We start from the raw sequence: 16895 nt of genomic DNA, 5'->3' as shown, positions 1-16895 counted from the left end.
ATCTTAGAGAAAAAGCTTTCAATTTTTCACCATTGAGCATAATAGCTGTAGGCTTTTCATATATGGCCTTTATTATATTGAGATAATGTCTGTCTGTTAGTTTGTTGAGAGCTTTTATCATGAAAGTTCAAATACTTTTTCTGCATCTATTGAGATGATTGTGTGATTTTCATCCTTCATTATGTTAATGTGTGTATTGACTTTTACATGTTGAACTTCACTTGGTTGTGGTGTATGATCCTTTTAATGTGCTGTGAACTAGGTTTACTAGTATTTTGTTGAGAATTTGTACATCTGTATTCATCCAGGATTTTGGCCTGTAATTGTTTTTCTTTTCCTTTTTTTTTTAATGCAGTCTTTTTCTGTCTTTGGCAATAGGGTAATGCTGGCTTTATAAAATGAATTTGGAAGTGCTCTCTCCAGTTTTTGGAAGAGCTTGAGTAGGATTGGCATTATTCTTATTTAAATGTTTGATGGAATTCACCAGTGAAACCATCTGGTCCTGGTATTTTCTTTGTTGGGAGGTTTCTGATTACCGATTCAGTGTCCTTACTAGTTAGGTCTGTTCAGACTTTGTATTTATGATTCAGTCTTAGTATAGTTGTATGTTTCTAGGAATTTATCCATTTTTTCCAGGCTTTCCAGTTTCTTGGTGTATAATTGTTCATAGTAATCTCTTATGATCCTTTTTATTTCTGTAATATCAATTGCATTATTTCTTTCATTTATTATTTTGAGTCTCCTCTCCATTTTTCTTAGTCTTACTAAAAGTTTACCAGTTTTGTTTAAAACCAACTATTAGTTTTGTTGATCTTTTCTATTGTCTTTATATTCTCTGTTTTGTTTATATCTGCTCTAATCTTTTTTGTTTCCTTCCTTCTACTAAATTGGTTTTAGTTCCTTGAGGTATAAAGGTACGTTGTTTATTCATGATCTTTTTCAATGTAGAAACTATAACTTCCTTCTTTGTACTGCTTTTTATGCATGCCATTAAGTTTTGATATGTTATGTTTTTGTCTCAAGATATTTTCTTATTTCTATTTTTATTTCTTCTTTGACCCATTGAATGTTCAAAAGTGTGTTTTTTAATTTCTACTGATTTGTGAATTTTCCAGTTTTTCTTCTGTTGATTTCTAATTTCATTCCACTGTTGCCAGAAAAGCTTGGTATGATTTTCTTATATTTCTTAGGATTTGCATTGTGACCTATACGATCTATCCTGGAGAATGTTCCATGTGTACTTGATAAGAATATATTATGCTGTTGAGTGGAATATACTATATATATATATTTTTTAGGTCCATTTGATCTATAGTATTAAGTCATTGCTGATTTCCTATCTGGTTCTACTGAAAATAGGCTATTGAAGTTTTTCTATTATTTTATTTTGTTTGTCTCCCTTCAGTTTTGTCAGTGTTTGCTTTATATATATGTAAGTATGCTGATGTTGGGTGCATATATATGACTGGTATACCTTCCTGATGAATTGACTCTTTGATCATCATACAATATCCTTCTTTGTCTCTTGTGATACTCTTTTGACTTAAAGTCTTTTGTCAGGTATAAATATATCCACCTTGTTAGATTACCATTTGTGTGGCATATCTATTTTCATCCTTTCATTTTCAGCTGATATATGTGTCCTTGATTGATCAAGAGTGAGTCTCTTGGAAAAAAGATGGCTGAGTAGGAAGGCAAGGAGGAAACCTCTCCTAGATACAGAGAAAAAAGACAATACAGAAAATACAACTAAACCTGAAAATGACCTGAAGACTGGAGAACAGACCACCTACACTTGGGAAAGAAGAGAAGACCACACAGAAAAGGGTAAAACAGCAGAGCTGCAATAGAGCGGGACCCATGCCTTCCCTCAACCCCAGTCCATAGTTGGAAGAGAGGAATGTAGTCAAGAAAGGGTAGCCCAGGAATGCTGCACCCCTGACCTTGGAGATCTGCTCCAGGATCACAAGTTGACATCACATTGGGTTATAGTGATTAATGGGGCTGAACACCAGAGACGGCTGGAACACTCTGGAAGGCTGTTTGAGGACCGGTACACTTTACCAGTCTTGAGACCCAAAGCAGAGGTGGCAGTTTGAAAGACTTCCCAGCAGTAGGAGAAGTGCCAGAAGGGTGAGGGTTGGATGGGGCTTTCTCCTCAGGAGAAAGGGCAGGCAGTTAATACCTCCTCAGCCCTCACTAGGTCCAACAGTTTGGGAACTCTTGGGAGCCCCAGTTGCTCCATTCCCCTCACTGGCAACTCAGCCCACCTCCCTGCGTGAACTGCCAGTGAGCCAACCCACATGATCCAGCAGCAGCATCAGACATTGCTGTCTAACAGGCAGAGGGAAATTCTCCCAGCTTTCTAACCCTGTTTCAGCCCAACTGACCAACTGAGAAGGTGCCTGCAGGAACCAGCCATGAGAGCTCCTTCCTCCCCACAGGTGTCCAAGCCTGGTGCTGCACATCCCATCCTGCTTCAGAGCCACACATCAGTCTGCCCATATTAACCCTGAAGCCCCACCATCATCCCAGTAGAGGCTTTGCTCAGATCACAGAGGCAGCTGAGGCAAACTGCCAGCAATGCAGACAGACAGGAGCTCCTGCCCACTGCACCCAACAACAGCTGAGGATCCTATAAATTAGAACCAGGTACTGGAGAGTAAGAGTCTTGAGCTTCTGGGCACTGTAGGATGCCTCCTTCATAAAATTATTACTCTATAGGCATAGCATAGCAGATACATCTAATATAAAGGAATAAACACAGAAACCATAACAAATGAGGCAGAGGAATATATTCCAAACAAAACTACAGGACAAGACACCAGAGAGAGGCCTAAATGAAACAGAGATCACCAGTCTTCTTGATAACAATTTCGAAGTAAAAGTCATAAGGATGCCCAATGACTTACAGAAAAATATTGATCTCAGGAAGGACTTCAACAAACAAGAATTGAAAAAGAGTCACACCTTGCTGAAAAAAGCAGTAACTGAAACAAAACATACAATGGAGGTATTAAAGAGTAGATTAGTGCAAGTAGAGAAGACAATGAGATGGAAATTAAAGAACAATAACACAACAAAGCCAAGGAACAGAGAGGGAAAAAAAAGCTCTAGGAATGAAAGAATGAGAGCTGTGTGACCAATCTAAATGAAACAATACTTGCATAATAGGTGTAAGAGAACAGAAAGACAAAGGGTAAAAAGTCTCTGAGGAAATAATTGAAAACTTCCCCAATATGGGGAAGGAAATAAATGCTCAGTTCATTGGAAATACAGACAGCCCCTAGGAAGACAACACTGACATAATAATTAAAATGGCAAAGATCAAAGAGAAAGAGTACTGAAACCAAAGAGATGGATTACTTACAAAGGAAATTCCATCAGCAGGATTCCCAGCAGAAACTTTACAGGCCAGAAGGAAGTGGCATGAAATATGTAATGTACTGAAACAGGACCTTCAACCAAGAATCCTCTACCTGGCAAGATTATCATTTAAATTTGAAGCAGGGATTAAACAACTTCCAGATAAACAAAAGTTGAAGGAATTTACCACCACTAAACCTGACTTACAGGATATATTAAAGGACTGCTGTAGATAACATTCCTAAAGCTAAATAGCTTCCCGTAAAGGCAGTAGACCATTTAAAAAGCAAGCATGAAAGTAAAACAAAACAAAAGCAAAGTCAACTCTACACAAAATCAGTCAAGGGATATACAAAAAGTACAGATTATGACATCTAATACATAAAGTTTGGAGGAGGATGAAGAAAAAAAGTACCTTTAGATTGTGTTTGAAATAGACAAATCAACTATATAGACTGTTGTATAGTAAGGAAGCTATCCTTGAACCTTTGGTAACCACAAAACTAAATCTTATAATAGATACACAAAAAAATTAAAAATGAAATCACAACATTAAAGAAAACCATCAAATATCAAGAGAAGAGTATAGGGAAGAAAGGAACAGGGAGGAGCTATAAAAACAATCAGAAAACAGTTAGTGAAATGGCAATAAATACCTATCTGTCAATAATTTTCTTAAATGTAAATGGACTAAATACACCAATCAAAAGATATAGATTGGCAGAATGGATAAAGAAAAGACCTATGTGCTGCCTACAACAGATTCATTTTAGATCTAAAAACAAAGACTTGAAGGGATGGAAAAAGATATTTCATGCAAATAAAAAAAGTAGCTGTACTTATATCAGACAAACTATATTTTAAAGCAAAGTAAAAAGATACAAAGAACCATTACACGATAAAGGGGTCAGTCCAACAAGAGGATATAATCATGATAAATATCTGTGTACCCAACAAAGCACCTAAATACATAAAACAAATACTAACAGAACTAAGGAAAGAAATAGGTGAACTCATTCATATCAGGGGACTCTTAACACACCACTTAACATCAGTAGACAGATCATCCAGACAGAAATAAGGAGAGAGGCAATGAACAACATATTAGAACAGATGGACCTAACAGACATCTACAGAACACTTCACCCAAAAGCAGCAGGATACACTTCTTTCTCAAGTGTACATAGAACATTTTACAGAATAGATCACATACTAGGCCACAAAAATAGCCTCAGTAAAATAAGAAGGATTGAAATTGTACCAATCAGCTTCTCAGACCACAGTGATATGAAAGAAAAAATGGACTGCACAAAGAAAACAAAAAGCCTACAAACACAAGAAAGCTAGCAACATGGTTTTAAATTATTAGTGGACAATGAACAAATTAAAAAGCAATACATGAAGACAAATGAAAACAGAAACTCAACAGCCCCAAATCTGAGGGATGCTGCAAAGGCAATTCTAAGATAGAAGTACATGGCAATCCAGGCCTACCTCAAGAAAAAAGAACAATTCCAAATAGTCTAAACACAATTAAAGAAACTAGGAAAAGAAGAACAAATGAAGCCAAAGTTAGTAGAAGGGACATAATAAAGATCAGAGCAAAAATAAGTAAAAAGAGAAAACAATAGAAAAAAATCAAACTAGATTGAGAAAAATAGATAAACCCCTAGCCAGACTTATCGAGAAAAAAAGTGTACACACATAAAATCAGAACTAAAGAAGGAATAATCAAAACAGATACCACCGAGATACAAAGAATTATTAGATAATGCTATGAAAAATTATATGCCAATAAATTGAACAACCTAGAAGAAATGGACAAATTTGTAGAAAAATGCAACCTTCCAAGATTGACCCAGAAAGAGACAGAATATCTGAACAGACCAATTAGCAATGAAATTAAATTGGTAACCAAAAAAAAAAAAAAACTCCCAACAAACAAAATACCATGTAAGGATGGCTTCATTGCTGAATTCTGCCAAACATTGAAGAAGAGCTAGTACCCATCCTTCTTAAAGTATTTGAAAAAGTAGAAGAGGGGATAGTTTCAAACTCATTCTATGAGGCCTGCATCACTCTAATACCATAACCAGACAAAGACACCACACAAAAAAATTACTGAACAATATCTCTGATGAACACAGATACATAAATCTTCAACAAAATATTAGCAAACCAAATTCAAAACTACATCAAAAAGATGATCCATCATGACCAAGTGTGATTTATTCTGGGGATGCAAGGATGGTACAATACTCATAAATCAATGTCATACACCACATTAACAAAAAGGATAAAAGCCACATGATCACCTCAATAGATGCTGAAAAAGCATTTGACAGAATTGAACATACATCCATGATTAAAGATTCTCAGCAAAATGGGTTTAGAAGGTATGTACCTCAACATAATAAAGGCCCTATATGACATACCCACAGCCAACCATCAGGATTATTGAAAAGCTAAAAGCTTTTTCTTTGAGATCAGGAAGAAGACAAGGATGTCCACTCACCACTTTTTCAGCAGAATACTGGAGGTCCTAGCCACAGCAGTGACAACACAAGGAGATTAAAGGCATCCAAATTGGTAAGGAAAAAGTTAAACCCTATTTGTAGATGACATATTATACATAGAAACCCTAAATACTTCACTAAAAAATTATTAGAATAACTGAATTCAATAAAGGTCCATGTTACAAAGTTAATACAAAGAAATCTATTGCATTTCTATATACTAACAATGAACAAATAGACAAATCATGAAAACAGCTCCATTTACAATTGCATCAAAAAGAATAAAATATCTAGGAATAAACTTAACCAAGGAGGTGAAAGAGCTATAGTCTCTGTACAGGTGAAAACTGTAACGCATGCATGAGAGAAACTAAAGAAGACACCAATAAATGGAAGTCTCTCCCATGCTAATGTATAGGAAGAATTGTCAAAGTGACCATCTTCCTCAAAGTGATTTACAGATTCAGAGCAATCCCTATCAAACTATCAACAGCATTCTCTTATGAACTAGTACAAATAGCTCTAAAATTCAAATGGAAAAGACCCTGAAGAGCCAAAGCCATTCTGAGAAAGAACAACAAAGTTGGGGGGATTGTTCTCCCTGACTTCAAGCTCTACTACAAAGCTACAGTAATCAGAACAGTTTGGTATTGGCACAAGAATAAACCCATAGATCAGCGGACCAAATAGAGAGCACAGATAAAATAAACCCATGTATATATGGTCAATTAATATACAGTGAAAGAACCATGCATATACAATGGGGAAAAAACAGCCTCTTCAATAGCTGGTGTTGGGAAAACCAGACAGCTACATGTAAGAGAGTGAAACCATTATTGTCTAACTCCGTACACAAAAGTAAACTCAAAGTGGGTCAAAGACATGAATGGAAGTCATGAAACCATAAAACTCTTAGAAGAAAACAAGCAAAAATCTCTTGAACATAAGTATGAATAATTTTTTCCTGGACACATTTCCTGGGGCAAGGGAAACAAAAAATAAGTGGGACTACATCAAACTAAAGAGCTGCTGTACAGGAAAGGACACCAGCAGAACAAAAAGTCATCCTACAATATGGGAGAATATATTAGTAAATGATTTTTCTGATGGGTTAACATATATAAAGAACTCACATGACTCAACTCCCAAAGAGCAAATAACCTGATTAAAAAATGGGCGGAGGACCTGAACAGACAGTTCTCCAAAGAAGAAGTACAAATGGCACAGGCACATGAAAAGATGCTCCACATCACTAATCATCTTGGAAGTGCAAATCAAAATCACAGTGAGATACCACGGTGACTATCCAAAAGACAGACATAACAAATGGTGGGGATGCTAAAAAATGGTGTAACTTTGGCTGGGAGGGTAGGGGTAGGGTCTGCCTGCCTGGGGTAAGTTTGCTATGAATTCATTGGGACTGAATAAAGACAAGGGCAAGAGGTTGGGAATTAAAGGGGTTTATTCTCATGGCTGCCTCTCCCGGTTTTCACTGGTACCTCTCGCAGCTCCCTCTCTCTTATCATGGCTCTGAACCATGGCTGCCTGGCTCTTCTTCACTGCTCAGAAACCCGTCACAAAGCTCCCAAGCTCTCTGCTGCACTAGTGACCCCCACTCCTGCACTGGGGAACTATGTCGGTGGGGCCCTGGTGACTGGCAGACATCTGACCAACTGTATACCAGGAATGGGGGAAGGAGGGCAGCAGAGAGGAGAGAATGTGTGTTTTCTCTTCATCCCTACCCTGGACCAGCAATCTTGTGACTGACCAGCTACTCTGTCCCTAGTAAAACATCCTATAGATGTGCAAGCAGGATACAATGGGCACTATTAAGGAAAGATGGAATCCTGGTCAGGAGGTTCCATTTTCCCCACAAATGGGACCCTCTTACACTGTTGGGAAAGTAAATTGGTGCAACCACTGTGGAAAGCAGTATGGAGATTCCTCAAAAAACTAAAAATAGAAATACCACTTGACCCAGTAATTCTACTTGTAGGTATTTACCGAAAGAAAACAAAATCACTGGTTCAAAAAGATAAATGCACTCCTATATTTATTACCGTACTATTTGCAGTAGCCAAGATATGGAAGCAACCTAATTGTCCATCAGTAGGTGAATGGATAAAGAAGAGGTGATGCATATACACAATGGAATATTATTCAGCCATAAAAAGAAAAGAAATCCTGCCATTTGCCACAAGGGTGGTCCTAGAGAGTATTATGCTCAATGAAATAAGCAAGGGAGAGAAAGACAAATGCCATATGATTTCACTTATTTGTGGAATACAAAAACAGCAAAACAAGGAACACAACAACAGTAGACACTGAGAAGTAACTTTTACCAAGGGGGAGGGTTTGGGGCAGATGGGTGGGGATGGGGAGGGGGTAAAGGGGTACAATTGCAGTCAACATATTAGTTGGTAATGGGGATGATAGTACAGCATGGACAATATATTCTACTCTATAAACATCTTTTTACATTGATAGTAACCGCACTAGAGGAGGTGAGGATTTAATAATATGGTAACTGTTGAAGCACTGTGGTGTACATTTGAAACCAATATAGGATTGTTTATCAATGATAATTCAATAAAAAGAAAATGAGTCTCTTGAGGACAGCATATATGTGGGTCTTCTTGTTTTATCCATTCAGCCACTCTATCTTTGGTTTGTGTTTAATCCATTTACATTTAAAGTTACTATTGATAGGGAATGACTATTGCCATTTTGTTTGTTGTTTTCTTATAGTTCTTTTAACCCAGTTTTTCCTCCCTTGTCTTCTTTTGGTTTCTTTGTTTGGAATTGATATGCTTTGGATCCTTTCTATTTTTCTTTGGTGTAACCTCTATTTTATTTGTTGTTATGTGGTTTTCATAAAATATATGTTAATAATATGATAACTTCAATTACATAGAAAAACATTTCTCACCCCTCATGTGTTATGGACCTTGCAGTTTACATTGGTTTGCATTGTATATCATTAACATGTTTTACTTATATTTAATACTTCTAAAGACTCTCATACTAGAAGTAAAAGTGCTTTACTCAATTTTTATATTAATACAGCATTCTGTATTTGCCTATATGTTTATCTTTACCAACAAGTTATATTTTCTTATTCTGTTATGTTGCTAATTTAGCATCCTTTTGAACTTTCTCATTTCTGGTACTGAAGATCTAGTGATGAACTCCCTCAGCTATTGTCTTTCTTAGAGCGTATTTCTCCTTAATTCACAAAGGACAGTTTTTCTGAGTATAATCCTGATTGGCAGGATTTTTTCTTTCACCACTTTGAATATACTATTCCTATCTCTTATGGCCTTGAAAGTTTTGCTGAAAAATAGCCACTGATAGTCTAATGGGAGTTATTGTATGTGATAATTCCCCTTCTCTTGCTGTTTTCAGAATTCTCAGTTAATGAAGTCTCAGTGTGGCAATGTAATTACAACATGAATTTGATTTAATATGTCTATGGATTTCTTTGGGTATGTCTTTTTGTGTGTAATTTGGCTTCTTGAGTCTAGATGTCCGCTTTCATCTTCCCCAGATTTAGGATGTTTTCATCCATTACTTCTTTGAGTAAGTGTTCTGGTTCTCTCTTTTGCTTCTGAGAGTCCCATAATGTCTGTATTGGTCTCTTTGATAGTATCCCATAAGGACCTTAAGCTTTCTTCACTCTTCATTCTTTTTGTTCCTTTGACTTAATTTTAAAAGACCTGTCTTTGAGTTCTCTAATTTTGTTTTCTGCTTGCTCTAGTCTGATGTTGAATCTCTCTGTCGAAATTCTCAGTTTGGTTATTATATTCTTCAGCTCCAAGATTTCTCTTTGGTTATTTTTTAAACTTTGTTTCTTTATTGAAATTCCACTTTGTATATGTTTTGTTTAGAGCTCACTGAGCTTTTTTATGACAGTTACTTCAAATTCTGCAAAAGGTAATTCTGTACCTACATTTAATTAGGGTCATTTTGTGGTGCTTTTTATTCTTTTTTTGTTTGGATTGTGTTTCTTTCTTCTTTTTCCTTCCTTGATACACTGTTGATATGTATACATTAGAAAAAGTCACCATTTGTCCCATCCTTCATGGATTGGCCTCATTCAGAAGGCCTTCACCCTTCAGAGCTTGTTTGAGCCTCTCTAGCCTTCATACTAGTCCAAACCACTATATTTGTTCTTAGTGCCCCCTAGGCAATTAGAGTATGCCAGGTCCCATCAGTACTCTAAAACAAACACTATCCCTTAGGTAGCTCCTGGAGAAATCAGAATCTTGCATACGTGATCCCGACTCTTTCCCTCCCCAGGAAGAGGGTGACAGCTGGAGTTTTTCTCCTGCTATCTCTGCTTTGGGCTGGGTGGAGGCCTATGATGAGTGTTTGTATGCTAGTTCAAATCAACTTCTTTGTTCGCAGTGTCCCCCAGGTGTCTGGGATATGTTGGGTCCCATCAGTGATCCAAGACAGAAGCCAGTCCTTTGGGCAACCCCAGGGAGAGTTGGAACATTTGATGCACAGTCCGCTCTTTCCATCCCCAGGAAGAAGCTGGGAGCTGTGGTTTTTCTCCCACTTGCTCTATATTAAACTGAGTGAGGAGCTGTCATAAGGGCCTGCGTGCTGTTCACATCACTCCCTTTGTTCTCTTTTGCCACCAGGGGCCTAGCATATGTCAGGTCCCATCCATACTCTGAGGTGAGATAGAAGTCAATCCCTCAAACAGCTGCCACAGAACTTAGAACATTAGATACATGGTCCAACTCTTTATCTTCAGGGAGATGGCTGGAGTTGTAATTTTTCACTCATTCAGTCTGCTCTAGGCTGCAGATATAGTGTTTGTGTTCAAACCACCTTTGTTCTCAGTGGCTGTCAGGTATCTTGAATGGGCTGGGTCCAATCAGTGCTCTAAGAGGTGAGACAGAAGCCAGTCCCTTAGTCAACCTTCAGAAAAGTTGGAATGTTTGATATACAATCCAACTCTTTCCTTCTGTAGGGAGAAACTGGGAGCTGAAGTTTTTCTCCCACTCTGCATTGATGAGGAAAAGGAGCTGTGGTGAGTGCCTGCATGCTAGTTCAAACCAGTAACTTTGTTCTCTGTAGCAACCAGTGGCCTAGCATCAGTGCTCCAGATGTTCAAGATAGAAGCCAGTCACTTGGAAAAGTTAGAACACTGGATGTGCAGTCCAACTTTCTCCATCCTTAGGGAGAAGTTGAAAGCTTAAGGTTTCCTCCCAATCATATGGCACTATGCCTGGAGTGTTCATTATAGTGATAGGGTGTCTCCAATTTTCCTACCAGTTCTAATATGGCTAGTGTTACACTTGCCCAGGGTGCAGAACTCTCTAGTTCCTAGATTTCTCACAGAGACTTGATCCATATGTTGCTGTTGAATTGTGTCCGTGGAGGGATGGAAAGTTTAGGGTTTCCTATTCCATGTCTTGATGATGTTACTCGAAATACTAGTAACTTTTCTGAGTTGTTCTTATATCCAGAAACTTACTGAACTTAGTTTTTCTTTTAGTTTTACTAGTTAGGTTACCATATTATTTGCATGTTATTGGATTTATTACTTCTTTTCCAATTCTCATACTTGTTATTTCTTTGCTTATAATGGTAGCCAAGACTGTCTTAATTGGTAACAGTGGTAGGTAGGCATCCACTTCTTACCACCCATCTTATAGGGAGCATTTCTAAAGTTTCTTCAGTTAAGTGTAATGTTTGCCATAGTTCTAATAACTTTTATGAAGTTACAGATATTTTTCAGTTTGGATCAATTACACCAAACCAAATTCTTTATAATTTCTCCAGGGTCAATTGGGAAAGGAAACCAGAAGTTTGTGCACATTCAATTTCTAGACAGGCTATGTTGAATTTTGAAATATATTTTTATTATAGTTTTAATTTCTTAACTTTTGTGTGTGTGTTTTTATTTAGTGTCTTGTTTCTGTTAAATTCTGTCAACTTTCTGAGGTTATTCATTATATTTCATTGACATTTTCTTCTGTTCTTTGCATTGATTGTTTCATATTTTGTCCTGTTTAGGGCTCTTTTTCATGTTTCCTATAGGCTCAGTTTGACTTTCTCCAGTTTGCAGTCACTTACATTCATCCATTAGCTTTTCTAGTTTCCAGGTTTTATCCCTACTGTCTCTTCTCCAGTATCCTTTGTCCTAGCGGGGTTTTCTTTGCTCTTCAGTTTTTACTGTATATTTCCTGTATATCACCATAAGCAATGGTAAACTCATATGTAGTCTGCCATTTTTAACAGAAATCATCCCCCTTTTTTATTAAAAGTCCATTGCTCCTCATTACTCACAGATTCTGTATTTGCAAATTCATCTATTCAATAAAATTTATTTGTTAAGCCCAAGTCAATACTTTTAGTGCTTTTATTCAAAAAATTTATTTGTAAATCCAAAATCAATACTTGAGGTTCTTCCATGGCCATTGGTGGACATGTGCAGACTGGCAAAAATACTGACATGAAGTTTACATTCTCTTACTTCCCTTTTTAGTCACCACCATGACGTGGAGATTCCATTTCTCTCTCCCCAAGTCAGTATCACAGAATTCCAAGGCAAACTATCTTTAGGTAATATCCAACATAATTGGCTCTATCCACAGAAGAGATTTACCTTACTGTTCTTGCCAGTTTCATTCAGTACCTTAGACTTGCTGCAGGCTGTCTCCTAATGTGATTTTGCCAACACACTCTGCACAAGAGCTCTGACCTTCCTACTCCAATTTATACATTTCTCAGTAGTTCTTTTTTAGTAGGTCTTGCAACTATTCACAAATTATAAAACATACAGTATGTGGCTTTGTGTGAGAGAATATGCTTCTAAACATGATTTAAGTTGCTGTATAATAGGGAGAATGTCCCGGAACAGGGTTTATTCACTGAAGTTTCAGGTGATTTTGATTCATGCCAGAACTACTTAAGGATTATAGAGATCATCTGTTTACCTAGTCTTTTAAATTTCCCCTATCACTGCTTCTTAATGTCTTTGCTTTTCTTATCAATTTTATAAGCCGTTTGGCCATACTTAAGCTCTGTCATAAGTACTTACTTTTCTAGATATAATTTTCAACTTAATCTTCCCATGTTTTTAAGAAATGTAACCTCTCTCAGGATAGAAAAAATGAACATATGCCTTTTTACTTTCTTTCAGATCTAGTATCGATGTGTGAGACCAAGATATTATCTCTAAAGAAGAGACATTTTAGTCAAGTAATAAGTACCCATGAAGACATGCCCACTTTTATTCAGCCATTTCTTACTCCACATCAAAAAGCTATTAATGAAGAGAAAGTCTGTGAATGTAAGATATGTGGAAAGGCCTTTAATCAGAATTCACAACTTACTCAGTATCAGAGAATTCATTCTGCTGAAAAAAACTATGAATGTAAGGAGTGTGGGAAGTCCTTTCGTCGTGGTTCACTTGTTACTCGACATCAGAGGATTCACACTGGTGAAAAACCCTATGAATGTAAGGAATGTGGCAAGGCTTTTAGTTGTAGTTCATATTTTTCTCAACACCAGAGGATTCACACTGGTGAAAAACCCTATAAGTGTAAGGAATGTGGAAAAGCCTTTCATTATTGCTCAAACCTTAATGATCATCAGAGAATTCACACTGGTGAGAAACCTTATGAATGTAAAGTATGTGGAAAAGCCTTTACTAAGAGCTCACAACTTTTTCCACATCTGAGAATTCATACTGGTGAGAAACCTTATGAATGTAAGGAATGTGGGAAGGCCTTTACTCAGCACTCAAGGCTTATACAACATCAGAGAATGCATACTGGTGAGAAACCTTATGAATGTAAGGAGTGTGGGAAGGCCTTTAGTAGTGCCTCAACACTTACTAACCATCACAGAATTCATGCTGGCAAGAAACTCTATAAATGTAAAGACTGTGGAAAGGCCTTTATTCAGAGCTCAGAACTTATTCAGCATCAGAGAATCCATACAGATGAAAAACCTTATGAATGTAGTGAATGTGGGAAGGCCTTTAATAAAGGTTCAAACCTTACTAGACATCAAAGAGTTCACACTGGTGAGAAACCCTATGACTGTAAGGAATGTGGAAAGACCTTTGGTAGTCGCTCTGACCTCATTCGCCATGAAGGAATTCACATTGGATGAATGATAAGCCCTTTTGATGATCTTTATAATATATATATTCTTAAAAAGTAATTAAAAACAACAGATAATACGTGATTGAAGGTTCCCCTGTGTAGTAGTTTTCTCAGGCTACTGTAACAAAGTACCACAAAACTGGGTGACTTAAAATGACAGAAATCTATTTGTTCACAGCTTTAGAACTTTGAGATCTAAAATCAAAGTTGTCATGGTTGGTTCCTTCTGAGGAAGAATCCATTCCATGGCCTTCTCTTACCTTCTAGTAACAGCCATAAATCTTTGACATTCCCTGGCTTATAGATGTATCACTCCAATCTCTGGCCTCCATCTTCACATTGCATTCTCCCTGTGTATCTGTCTCTTCCTGTTCTTTTTTTATAACTGGATTAGGTCTCCACTTACTACATCTGTAAAGACCTTATATCCATGTACAATCACTTTCACAGGTATCAGGGTTAGGGCTTCAATAAGTTGTTTTTTTCTGACATTAAAATTTTTCCTTTATACATAACTTATTATTTTTAAAATGTGAACTCAAGGTCTAAATTAAACCTACCTTCCATACCAAAGATAGATTCTATCTCAAACTACTTATTCACTAATTCCTTCCCTATTGTTTTGTTCTCTTTGGTCATATATTTGTGTTTATATTAGCTTAGTTTTAAGGTCATCTTTCCTATTCCTTTGATATATAAATCTGTGCTACCACTGCTACACTGTAAGTATTCCTTTGATATATAAATCTGTGCTGCCAATACTACACTCTAAGTATAACTTAAGATGTTTTTTTATTATGGGAAGAATTGTAACCTTATAGGCAGCTCAGTTTTTTCCTTTTGTAAAACTAGTGTTTTATTGTAAAAAAGAAAACAAAAAAATAAAGATCTGTAATCCTACCAGAGATGACTACTTTCAAATTATTACAACATACTACCTTTCAGACTTCATTTACTGTAAGCATGACATATATGCTGTACTATAACCTGCCTTTATCATACTATTGTCTCAGAAAAAATGTATAAATGCTCTTTTTATGGTGTTGTCTTTTCTGTGGCTATCATTTTGCAAAATACTACAAAAGATAGTGTTTGCTAAAACTTCATAGTTATAAAAGTTGGCTTCCAAATATAACCTTAATGCTTTTTGTTTTTCTTTAGGAACCTTATATTTTACATAAGTGATGGATATTTTCTCCCTGTAAATATTGTGAACCATTCCAATCCCCTCGTTGAAATCACTGTTATCAATTTACCCTTCCATATCTTTTTAAATACTACTTAAATATGTGTGCACACACACAACCAAATACATAAATATTTGGAATACTTGTAGAAAAGTTAATGCTGCTTTATAATTTTTTTTTTTGGTATACATATACTAATTGTGTGTTGGATTGCTGTCATTAAATGAGTTCAGAAATGTAAAATGATTAGGACTGTTAGTACTACATAGTAACTATCTGGTGGATATTTTTATTTGAGGGAATGACTTTAACCCTGTTATACACCTAATTAACATAAAGAATTCATAATGAGAAATACCAGTGGGTATAATATTTGTAGAAATGCTTCTCCCTTATTCAGCTTGGTTTAAAAGGAGGGGTGGGGGAGGAATTCCTAGGAAATAAAAGAAAAAGAGTAGGTAAAAAAGCCTTCATATTTCATCTTGCACAAAAATTCTACACATTCCAATAATGGAATCCTATAATTCCATAGGTCAAAAAACCTAATTACATATTGAGAATAGTTGAATATTCATTTGTCAAAAGACAAAGAATAAATACTAATCAGTTCCCCACAAAAGTGGAACATACATAGGTCACATTCTTTTGCAGAGTGGAAAAACTTAATATATGATAGCCAATAAATATCTGAATGTTGATAGTAACCTTCCAACATGAGTCAAGAAAGAAATCAACCCCTAAGTTATAATAAATGAAAATGAGCACATTATATGGAAAAACCTGAGTTGGCAGGCAAATCTGTGTTCAGATTAAAATATATAGCCCAACAGTCATCTGGTATTTAACCACCAAGAAATTTTTAGTAAGTGAACTAAATGTATGAAACAAAAAGCTAGAAAAGAACAGCAAAAAATTCAAATATAAGAAAAGTTTCAGTAAAAATAAAAGGCAAATATAATTCAAGACGTAAAATTCTTTGACAAAATATATATGTTATGGAAAATACTGGAAAACCTGGACTGGATCACTGATGGAAGAACCAACCAGAACTTGGAGGTCTTGGAGTGTTGAGGTTTATTTTACACTGGCAGGCTCAGAGGGGAGTAATCTCCCAAGGTCTGAGCAAGCACAAATAAGGGGAGCATATATATTATTTTGATATGTGGCATTCCGGCATGCGCAGGACAAGAGGAGTCCGGAGGAGGGGAGGGGGCTGGGAGGGCTTTGCCAGCTGGAGGAAAATAGCAGTTTACTGACCTTGGTGGCTGTGTTGAATATTTTCCTTATCACTCCCTTCTCTGATGCCCCTTTAAACACTTCGTTTTAGGGGGCATCATCTTTTTTGGTTGATGATAGTGTTATAATGGCTTGTATTTATACTTTTAATAGCTTTGAGCTAGAATTTTTTCCCTTGTGATTTTTTCATTAAAGACCTGAGTACTTTGTGAAGAACACAAATGATATTTTCATGCATTTGTCTGTATGGGCCTTGTGTGTACAGGTTGAAATGAGTCCTTCAGACTCTTGATAAGCCTGTGCTTAACAAAAATAGTCTTTTTTTCAGTCCTAATTTATTTTTATGCAGCTGAGCATTACACTCAGGCTGGTTTATTTGAGCGTGAGAGGACAGGTGCTAAAGGTGTAGGGCTACTGAGGGCAGCTCCTTTGGGTGAAGACCATGCGCTTTATAACTTTTG

The 16895-nt window shown here is 36.5% G+C and overlaps 1 protein-coding gene across 2 annotated transcripts in view; it reads left to right on the top strand.

Annotated features, from left to right (window-relative positions):
* The window catches only part of ZNF829 (zinc finger protein 829), a 45783-nt gene extending 30867 nt beyond the window's left edge, over positions 1-14916 (top strand). The window contains exons 4-5 of one of the 2 annotated variants that reach the window (XM_073226274.1): positions 10864-10923; positions 13042-14916. In XM_073226274.1, coding sequence (XP_073082375.1) covers positions 10864-10923; positions 13042-14018 — 1037 coding nt within the window. In that variant the 3' untranslated portion in view covers positions 14019-14916. The remainder of the gene's footprint in view (positions 1-10863; positions 10924-13041) is intronic. The other variant, XM_073226275.1, reaches the window with a different exon arrangement.
* The last annotated feature ends 1979 nt before the right edge of the window (positions 14917-16895 follow it).

This window comes from Manis javanica, chromosome 17 (genome assembly GCF_040802235.1).
Source record: "Manis javanica isolate MJ-LG chromosome 17, MJ_LKY, whole genome shotgun sequence".
NCBI lineage: Eukaryota > Metazoa > Chordata > Mammalia > Pholidota > Manidae > Manis > Manis javanica.
This window is presented reverse-complemented; position numbering and strand designations above follow the sequence as displayed.